The sequence below is a fragment of the Mytilus trossulus genome, chromosome 14 (genome assembly GCF_036588685.1).
Source record: "Mytilus trossulus isolate FHL-02 chromosome 14, PNRI_Mtr1.1.1.hap1, whole genome shotgun sequence".
NCBI lineage: Eukaryota > Metazoa > Mollusca > Bivalvia > Mytilida > Mytilidae > Mytilus > Mytilus trossulus.
In genome coordinates this window covers 65,014,876-65,026,325 of record NC_086386.1, presented here as the reverse complement: position 1 = coordinate 65,026,325, position 11,450 = coordinate 65,014,876, and the positions used below count along the sequence as shown (strand labels likewise).

At 31.0% G+C, this 11,450-nt stretch overlaps 1 protein-coding gene across 1 annotated transcript in view; it reads right to left on the bottom strand.

Annotated features, from left to right (window-relative positions):
* Positions 1-5,173: 5,173 nt before the first annotated feature.
* LOC134696304 (F-box/WD repeat-containing protein 7-like) overlaps positions 5,174-11,450 on the bottom strand; it is a 28,671-nt gene continuing 22,394 nt past the window's right edge. The window contains exons 12-13 of the mRNA XM_063558021.1: positions 10,190-10,400; positions 5,174-9,706 (exon numbers count right to left, since the gene is read on the bottom strand). Of these exons, the coding sequence (XP_063414091.1) occupies positions 9,426-9,706; positions 10,190-10,400 (492 nt within the window). The 3' untranslated portion in view covers positions 5,174-9,425. The remainder of the gene's footprint in view (positions 9,707-10,189; positions 10,401-11,450) is intronic.

Below are 11,450 nucleotides of genomic sequence, written 5' to 3'. Positions count from 1 at the left end.
AGATTCCAACGAGTATGAAGCTACATGTCGATTCTTTGGTTAGCTTCCTTGCTAGCTCAACCATGAAATCATTATTCGGTAAGGTAACCAAGCCTATGGGTGGAGTCAATAGTTTAATAGAGAACCAATCAGAACTGAATGAATGAATGAATTTTATTTTTCATAAACTACATATTACATAGTTACAGAGAATATATAAACAATTACAATAAGTATTGAAGCACTAGTGACAGAATATAAATTTTACAAGTCAGTTTAAAAATAAGTTTTCAATCTAAATTTAAAATTTATTGATAATCATAATCTTATTCACAAGCATGTCGTAGGTGTGTTTGATTTGCCAATTTTATTTCAATCAATTTCTCAGTTCATTTATAAATCCAGTTATATGTATGTACTTAACTATGGTACAATCACGGCGAAAATATAAGGTTTATGACCTCTTCTTTAGCCTTTGAATTACAAATTTTTCAAACTGCAATAGTATACAAACAGCAAAGATAATGAATAATAGAGATGGGCCATTTTGTACATGTTCAAAGGGGAAACTTCGAGCAAGCATTATTTATGGTTTCATTATTTACATTTCAAAGTTAGACGGGATTTTGTGGCAAATAAACCAAGATTTTTGTAGAAAATCCACAGATATTTTTGTTATAAAATTTCAAGCATAGATTACCCACTTGATTTTCTATATGATGTGCTAGGTTGTTTACAAAAAGTCCTAAACAATCTTATTTTTATTTTTTAATCGTGCTAAGTCACGAAAGTCGAGCGCACTCTAGGAGGTGTACTTGAATTGGTCCATATTTATATGTGTTTAAACCAATATCTTAATTTATAAACTTGATTTAATTTTTAGGAAATCATTGCTAGCACTGCTTGCAATAATCCTCCCTTTATCAAGCACCAAATGCCAACTATGACAGTACAAGGGGAAATGCTGTGGATTTTGTATATTTTCTTTTTTTTTTAGCATTGAATCAACGCAAGGTTAAATCATCCTTGACCAAAACATAAACCGTAACTCCGCTTTTTACTTTATTGTAATACAAAGAATTTTATTTATTCAATCAAAAACTATAAGAAATGAAATTTAATTTGTTTGTTTAAGTAAACCTGTTTGTATAAAACATCCATAAATAAACAGGCCATTTATATGAGTGTTTTTTTTTTTGCTGTAATATTGATTCACTTATAAGGTCTTTGTATCGGAAATAAACACATTTATCATCTAAAACCAGTTGTTGGCATGCTTCTCATACATTTTATGATGGTATAATACTAAACCACTAAGGGGAGGGATTGCACTTGATATTCATATGATGAAGACATCAGTTTTAATTGAGGTCTGGAGCCAGTGGAAGATCCATAAATTTTCATAAGTGGGGGCCCACTGACTGACCTAAGAGGGGGCCCGCTCCAGTCACACTTCAATGATTCCCAATATAAGCAACCAATTTTTTTCCCAAAAAGGGGGGGGGGGCGGCATTCCAGTAACTGCTTAATTTCTGTATCATTCTCATTTTGTTTACTTATTCTGACATCGGACTCAGAATTCTTTTGAACTGAGTTTTACTGTGTGTATTGTTGTGTGCTTGGTTTTTTCTACATTGGCTAAAGGTATAGTGGGAGGGTTGAGATCTCAAAAAAACATTTTTACGCCTGTTCCAAGTCAGAAGCCTTTTGCCTTTGTTTGTCTTGTATGATTTTTTATTTTAGTTTCTTGTCAGTAGCGTAGCTGGGTCATTTTTACGTGTACTCCCGAAACTTGGCGAGGGATATGAAGGGTGCCAACCGCTCAATGTTAAAGCACCTGCTGGTAGTGGGTTCGAAAGGGACGAAGCCTCCGAAAGCTATCGAGAATGATATACCGTAATGTTTCCTGTCAGTAAAAAATCATTGATAGCAACATACTTTTGAATCTAAATGGTTGGTTTGTTTTGGTTAAATTTTGTAATATGTAAACACTCCATCGTGTTAAACTGGAAGCCAGCTTAATGGTTATTGATTTAGAGAAAACGTCCAAACCAATATTACTTTTAAATAAGTTTAAAGGTTGCCATGAGTGAGCATACAATCGACAAAAGCACCTTTTAATGAACACGAAGAAAAATATTTCTAAGAGGTGCAATATAAAAAAAATCTGGAACACCTAGGATTTCTTCACACAAAAAGTGAATCAATTTATCATTCCTTTAAAGGGATTTAAAAAAAATCTAACATTTTCTTTTAATATTTTTTTCTTGAACTGGAATATTTCACGACAATCTATGAAGGTTTATAAATTGAGCATGTAAAACAATTAATTGTTTAAAGTAGAGTCCGGCTATCTGTCTATCAGAAAAGAACAGAAAAATGAAGGAAAACGAATGCTTTCAGAATTTTAGCTTTAGACATTAGTCATAGACAAAGCTTCTTCGGCATTTTCATAAAATTCATTGAAGGTTCGACAAGTAGTTAATGTAATTGAGAAATAACAAAATGTAAGCCCAAACTGCGACCACTTATTAATTGCAGAAAGAAATACATTTTGTCCTTAAAATGCGGGAAAATTAAAGATATAATTGCATTAGTATATTGCTCTGAATACTCTTTTGATCATAAACAGTTTCTCTCCAACTTTTGTCAAATTTCACGGAGAGTCATTCAAAAGACTTTACCCACATTCAGAACCTAAATATTGATGCCGCTTTGTCTCGCTTTTGGGGACATAAATCATTGGCTCGACAAAAATACAAACAGCATATCGAATCTGAGCAGATAGTGAATTGCTTTAAAAATAAGACAAGAGGCTCTCAAGAGCCTGAATCCCTCACCTTAATTTTTTTGGTTAAATCTCTCATCAATGATTATTTTGGCTTTTCAATTTATTTAAATGTTCTTTGAATCGTCCTATTTTTTTCAAAAGCAAAAAAAAAAATCGTTTTCTCCTATGTTCTATTTTAGCCATAGGAGCTATGTTTCTCAAGTTGACATACAAGGAAATAAAATATAAAATTTATACTAGATATTGTAAATTCAGAATTTATTGCGTGCATTTATTATTGCGATTTTGTCATTTTAGACTTAAATGCGATTTTAATTTTTACGATTTTGAGAAAAATCACGTTAAATTCATATAATATATTTCAAAATGCGAGTTTAAATTAAATTATTCGCATTTTTCGCAATAATAAAAACCTCGCATTAATTTCTGAATTTACAGTACCTTGCAACTCATTTAGCCTAAGTTTGGCTGAAATTGATACAGCAGTTTCAAAGGAGAAGATTTTTTAAAGTAAGTCAACATGATGAACAAATTTAAAAAAAAGTCTTTAAAGGGCAATAACTCCTTAAGGGGTCAATTGACAATTTTGGTCAAATTGACTTATTTGTAGATCTTACTTTGCTTAACATTTTTGCTATTAACAGTTTATCTGTATCTATAATAATATTCAAGATAATAACCAAAAACTGCAAAATTTCTTTAAAATCATCAACTAAGGGGCATTATACCTGAAAAACCAGTTACCCAATTTGGCTGAAAATTTCAGGACAGGTAGACCTTGACTTAATAAACACTTTAACTTCTTGTCTTATTTGCTCTAAATGCTTTCGTTTTTGAGATATAAGCCAAAAACTGCATTTTACCCTGTGTTCTATTTTTAGCCATGATGGCCATGTTTTTTGACGAAATAGAAAATAAAACACAAACTTTATTTTATACACCCTACTGACCATTCAGTTGAAGTTTGGTTAAATTTTTGAAGATTTTTTAAAGTTAGCAAATATGATGAACAAATTGTGAAAAATTGTTATTAAAGGACAATAACCCCTTAAGGGGTCAATTGACAATTTTGGTCATATAAACTTATTTGTAGATCTTACTTTGCTGATCTTTTTTGCTTTTTTACAGTTTATCTTTATCTTTAATAATATTCAAGATAATGACCAAAAACTGCAAAATTTCCTTAAAATTACCAATTAAGTGGCAGCAACCCAACAATGGGTTGTTTGATTCATCTGAAAATTTCAGGGCTGATAGATCTTGACCTAATGAACATTTTTAACCCATGTCAGATTGCTCTAAATGCTTTCGTTTTTGAGATATAAGCCAAAAACTGCATTTGACCCCTATGTTCTATTTTTAGCAATGGCGACCATGTTTGTCGATAGATCAAAACTTCGGATACAAATTATAAACTAGATACCCTATAGAACATTCAGTTAAAGTTTGGAAGTATTTGGCCTAGTAGTTTCAGAGGAGAAGATTCTTGAAATAGTTTACGACGACAGACGGACGACGACGGACTCCAAGTGATGGCATAAGATTTCATAGTAGATTCAGACTTTTACAAAAGATTTGAACAAATATATTAAATGATCTATTTGAGTAATTTAGTCCCTTTTTATTCAAAATTACAATCCATTGAAAAAGAAGCACAAGGCTGATGTGCTTTTGACCAGTTTTTTCTTATTCTATATCGATTATTTGTTTTATTTTCAGAATTCAAGTATACGCCTGGGCGTTTTGACGTAAACGTAGCTACGTGCATGCTTGTGTATATTTTGAAGGGGCCTATAAATGTTTGTTTAGGGACCAGCTAAAACAGGCCTCCGGTATAGGGGTTTCTTGCTGCAATGAAGACCTATAGGTGGCCTTTCGCTGTTGTGTGCTCGTTGGTCGGGTTGTTGTCTCTTTGACACATTCCCCTTTTCAATTCTCAATTTTATATATATGCCTCTGGGTTGACTTCATTCTGTTCATACAATTTATTCAATACTTTTATATTCAATTGTTTTCCTACTCATTTGCTTTTTAAAGTTTCTTAAAATATGTCTGTTCTATATAATTAATTTTTCAAAGGATTTTTTTTTTTAAAAGGACACTGATTTTCGAATTGTACTACCGGTAATCAATGTAACCAATGATGTAAACTTATAAGTTTTATAAAAATCTGGCAAGGACTGTAAAAGTGAGAACAATACATGCAATAAAAGACCAACAGACTGATGTAAGGACGTTAGGTAATTCTATGTCCCCCACCACATATTGTGCACAGGACAATAATCATTATTGTCATGGCCCATAAGTAGAATTTAACCTGATTTTCCCCCGATGTTCTAAGGTTACCATAAATTAAATTCTGAAAATATTTCTTATAAATTTATTGATATCAATATCTGTACATAACAAAACAATCATCATGGGAACAGATCAAAACATATACACTAAGAAACAGACATCTAAACTTTATGTAAACAGAAATAGTTTCACAGACAAATATTTATAACAACCAGTAAATAAATAATACCAAGGCATCATTAATTTGATTTTATATTTTTTGGAGTTAAGACAGCTTTAAAACCAAAATTAATGTAAATTCGGAAATTATTGTGTGCATTTATTATTGCTATTTTTTTTATTTTAGACCAAAATGCTTTTTTATTTTTGCGTCAATGAGAAAATCCTGTTTAATTCTTATAAAAAAAATCAAAATGTGGGTTTAAGTTATTGTGATTATAACCCTATTGCATTTTTTGCAATAATATCTGAATTTAAAGTATCAAAGTTCCTTAACTCACGAACACCAAATCTTTAAAAATTTTAACAAATTTTACAAGAGGTAGTTTTTATTGTTTATAATGTGACTATAAAATTAAATTGGGTTGCCAGAAAGAAATTATTAAAAAATTTCATTTTAACAAATAAATTCTTTCAACTTTGAACATCTTTCTAAAAATATTTATGGACACAATTCATGCTGTGATTTTTTTATCAATTAAAGTCCATTAACTTTAGCATGTTTATAACAGAGAAGGAGTACAAAGAATCAGTTTTGAAACCAGAATTTATCTATTCAAAACTTTAGTAAGGCCTTGTGGTCAGAAAACTTTTTTTACTGTAATCACACTCAGAATTAAACCTATCAAAATGCTGGATTTGGTATTTTGAGCACAATTTGTTTTCAAGTACTGAGAAGAATTTTATGGCCTAGAGCCAAGGCTAAGCAACTTATTTTATCTATATAAATCGGACCACAAGTGTTTAATCCCAACACATTTACATACCAAATAACAATATTGAAAAATATAATGAACAATGAAGAAAAATGTACAGATAAACAGATAGTAAGAACAAAATGTGAACACAATATCAAATATTGCATCTAGATAGATAATAAATAAATAATATATATATAAACTTCATTAGATGAAATCCCTCTTTAAGATGTATTTAAAAACCAAGGACTGTCTCAAAGTGTCATATTATCTTTAATTGGCTGTAAAGACTTAGAGTTAAATCATGATGTTACAATTTATTTGTTAAGTTGATGAATAGAGATTTGACCAAAAAGTATAAATAACTAACCCTATAATGTGTTACAGTTATGTACTTTGAGATTGTCCCTGACCAAGACTAAAGAGAAAATACTTGAATTCCAAGAGAAAACTCAGTGGTATGTTATACTTACTTCCCACGACTTCAAATGTACAAGATACGCAGAAAACACAATGATATACATATAACAATTACATATTTGCCCAAAATAGGGAAAAATTACTGACCACTCATAATTTAATATCTAGAAAAATAAACATACTGACAAAACACACACACACATCGAAAGTTACACTGACATTCCAATTTCTATGAGCACTACAAAACATTCACACAGATCTAATATTCCTCATTCTTACAGTATCAGTCATGCAGAGATAACATGGTGTACAAATAAATTATGTAATGTCTGAAAGTGTAAGCATATAATAGTTTTCATTAAAACAAAACAAAAAAAGATGAAAGATACCCTGAAGAACAATGCTAGTACAGTATTTGACATAAGTAATTGTTTGTTCACCTTTATTTGGATGATCACAGGTGAAAGTGATGACAGAGAGCAAGTTCCATCTATACAACAGAATACACAATTCCCTTGTATCAAATGTTTAACAAGTGGCAAACAAAAGTCAATTGATACAATTGATCTCTGCCAATGAAAGCCTCTTTTGGAACCTAAGTAGATATTTATTATATACATCTACATTTATTTTATGATTGATCAAAGGTACAATATCAGGATATCTTAAACTAACATAGTCATTTCTTTTGATCTGGTCTGTTTCTCAACTTTAAAGAATTATGTGTCCTTTTACTGTGTATTGAAATAGAATTTCTGTTTCCACCCTCATTTAATGGACACATTACTCTGGTGGTATTTTAATGAGAACTAACTTTTCATAGATTGAGGAAATTGTCGCAGTCTGAAAAGAAACTGCATATATCAAAGAGATTTACAAACCAAAATTCATTTAAAAATCATCTCACTCAAACACAAAATTGTTTAACTCCCAAGATTCATCTCCAGAAAAATCACACAAAACCAAGTATACAATATCTTTAAATAGTCACACTTAACAATTGTACATTAAACATTTTACAATTAAACTTGTAAGTTGATAGGTAAATTGTACCTTGTGGCAAAATGCCAAAGATGGAATATTACAATATCTAACAGCTGTTTTACTGGTTATTTTAACAGTGGTGTAATTTTATCATGGTGCTCAAATAAAGCAATGTGTTAAAACAAATGATCAAATACAGCAATCTCTTGGTATTTTAATTGACCAAAATTTAATATAGACCATTGCAAAAACACAATTTTTGTTTGTTTTAATCTCTGTAAATTTGTTGAGTGTCATCAATTTTTTCAACATTTTTCCTGAGGTTTAATATGAGGGTTTTTGTTTGAAAGTTTGTAATACATGCTTCATAGCTTAAGATAAGATTTACTTCCCCTGAAAATAAAAATAAAAAAAATTATTGTTCAATTTTGTGAAAAATATATATTTATCTTACTATCAACAGAACAAAAGAGTCCATGTCCCAATGTATAATGTATTGTCTTTAAGATGATCTGTTGTGGAAAAAGGAAAACAATTTCATCAATTTTAGATCCATGCATATGGCGATTTCTATTTTCTGCTAATTGATTTTTTTTTTAGATATTTCCACAATTACAACATTTCCATTCATATTTAACAAGATAATCTATACTAATGCTAAGAAAGTCAACAAAGTATTATCAATAGACATATTCATACTACACTGTATAATGGAAACAATAAATTATACAGGAATATTGATTAACAATGAAAAGAGAGATTTAGCCACCAAAATCAAAAGAACTTGGGTTTTCTTTAGAATTTAAACAAGTTCATATTCCCTTCTTCACCAGTGACTAATGCTTTTCAAAAGTACACAAGAAATGATCCAAAAAAGTATGCAGGAACTGATTAATCATTTTTTATTATTCATTTAAAGAATAATTTTTAGGAGAGTTAGCTTAAATCGTTTCATATTGTTAGAAAGCATGAATACAGATGAGAAAAAAGTTTAAAAAAAATCCAATTATTTGTTTCAGGTTGAAGTTGGTTTGGCGGCCATATTCAAAGACTTATTATATGTCCTTTTCTATAGTGATTTTAAAAGTGTTTATATTGTTAAAAAAAACTTAACAATAATGTCCAAAAACAGATAACAACAAGATGACCAGATAACAATACTAAATTTGAAATATACAACAGTTGTTCTGTATTACAATTACTGTGACTTACAGCTATAGGATGCACCAAATGGATGATTGTTCCCTTTATATTATACATAAATACAAAATACTCAATTGTATGCATGATTTGAAAAAAAGAAATACAAGTATGTCTGATATAAACTACAAGAGATTTGATCAACAGAAAGTGAACACATTAAGTGATGTTTCTGCTTACACTTTATAACAGACTATTACCATATTTGATCAATGTAAGATTTCTTTTCATAAGTTAAGAACTAGACTAATTTAGGAGAAATATTTCAATTTTTGTTTCTACAATTCCATTGAAAATCTGAAAAAGTTGCCAGCTTGATAAAATAAAAACAGTTTTAAAGATAAAGAGTTATAGCTGTATTAGTAAGGACAGAAAAACTAAAAGATCTTAAAGAAGAAATAACTGAATGACTGACTGTCGTTTATTAGAATATTTGGCATTTCAAGCAAGTTACTGAAATTAAAGATTTTAATATATATATAATGCAGTTTTAAAAAGATCACAAAGTTTTATCATTAGTATGCCCTGTTAGCTTAAGACTTTTCTTGATATAAAAACCGTACAATGCATGTTATATCATTCTCTATAACTATCATCTACTTGTGACCATATAAATAATATTCACTTATTATCTGAACAAAATGATCCTAGATTTACAGTATAATCTGATGAGGCAAGAACTACAAACAGCCAATAGAAATATATTCCTTGCATTCAACATAATGCCTGTCCAACTGGAGCCCTGTTGTAAGTATCAGGAACAGATGTGCACTAACCAATAAGTTGTCTCCCTTGTTAATCTGATCTACAGATGACAAGTACATAAATAATCTCAATCAGTATAAACATTTCTTTTCATCCACATCAAAGTCGAGTACATGAAGTTTTGTTTCTTCAGTGCCATTTCTGCTACCAACAGCACAGACAAGTTTAGTGTTACTACATCTAACTCTCCACACGACCCCTCCACTACCCCCACTGTCTAATGCCACAAGATTACGGATGAAATCACCAGTTTTTAAGTCCCATATTTTGACTGTTCCATCGTCTGAGGATGTGATCACAAACTTTTTGTTGAACTGTAAACAGGTTACAGCACTAGAATGTTTATTGGGTCCTGAAATAAAAATAAACAAGGTAAAAGTTTAAATACTAGAATGCATTTTTAGTGAGTTTTGTCTGAATTCAAATAAGAAATAATGAAACTGTATGTAATGGTTCTGAAGTTCCTAAGTGTCAGCTTTTGTACAAATCTTTACTGAGAATGGCAAGTTTCCTGAGAGGAAGACTAAATGTGAAAGTCAACCAATTTCTACCAGTTCTACTATTATATCATATACAAGTAGCTTAGGTAAAGGAATCAGATATTGATTAACATCCAAATCAGTGGAACTACACTTGCATGTAACATTGACAGGGGATATCTGTTTACCCACAAAACCTGGTTAGTGTACTGGGGAATAAAAATGAATGATAAAATAAACAGAAATGTGTCCATAGTACTCTATCGTAGGTGGGGCATAAAAATAATATATTTATAGTAATCCTTCAAGAAATCAAAGGTGTCCTTGAGTGAACTTATTTACATAATATGTGTTACCTTGTAAGGTTTGAAGACACTGGCCTGTAGTTATATCCCATACTTTTACAGTAGAATCTGCGTTACCAGAAACCAGGATATTGTCCTTCAGTTCCAAACCACTGGTCAAGGACTGATGACCAATTAATGTATGTAAACAGTTGCCAGCTTCTACATCCCAAACCCGGATAGATGTGTCCAGAGATCCACTCACAATGTGAATCCCATCAAACTGTAAATAAAATTATAAAATTAATACAAATTTTGACTTCTTATGCACATATTAAATAAGTTATCTATATGTCTGCATGGTTGAATGATTGCAAAACATCCAGTGGCAAACAGCATGAATATTCATGATGGTTTTATGAGATTTGTTTCCAATCCTGATTTTATTTCCATGCATTAAGTTGTTGAATCAAGTTTTCAGTTTGCTCCTGTCAACCTTATTTTTACATGTTCTTACAGTCGTTTGGCTTAATAGAGATGTGAGAATATGCAAAAAGAAGTTATCAGTATGACCCTAGAACCCCATATTAATTCTATTACTTCAGTAAAAATCGTAACTGTAGCAAGTAAACCCTATTTGCATGTCCCTGGAGTGGATGTAAATTCATACCTGTAGCCAGTAAACCCTATTTGAATGTCCCTGAAGTGTATGTAAATTCTTACCTGTAGCAAGTAAACCCTATTTGTATGTCCCTGAAGTGTATGTAAATTCATACCTGTAGCAAGTAAACTCTATTTGCATGTCCCTGAAGTGTATGAAAATTCTTACCTGTAGCAAGTAAACCCTATGTGTATGGCCCTGAAGTGTATGTAAATTCTTACCTGTAGCAAGTAAACCCTATTTGCATGTCCCTGAAGTGTATGTAAATTCTTACCTGTAGCAAGTAAACTCTATTTGCATGTCCCTGAAGTGTATGAAAATTCATACCTGTAGTGAGTAAACCCTATTTGTATGTCCCTGAAGTGTATGTAAATTCATACCTGTAGTGAGTAAACTGTATTTGTATGTCCCTGAAGTGTATGAAAATTCATACCTGTAGTGAGTAAACCCTATTTGCATGTCCCTGAAGTGTATGTAAATTTTTACCTGTAGCAAGTAAACCCTATTTGCATGTCCCTGAAGTGTATGTAAATTTTTACCTGTAGCCAGTAAACCCTATTTGCATGTCACTGAAGTGTATGTAAACTCTTACCTGTAGCCAGTAAACCCTATTTGCATGTCCCTGGAGTGTATGTAAATTCATACCTGTAGTGAGTAAACTGTATTTGTATG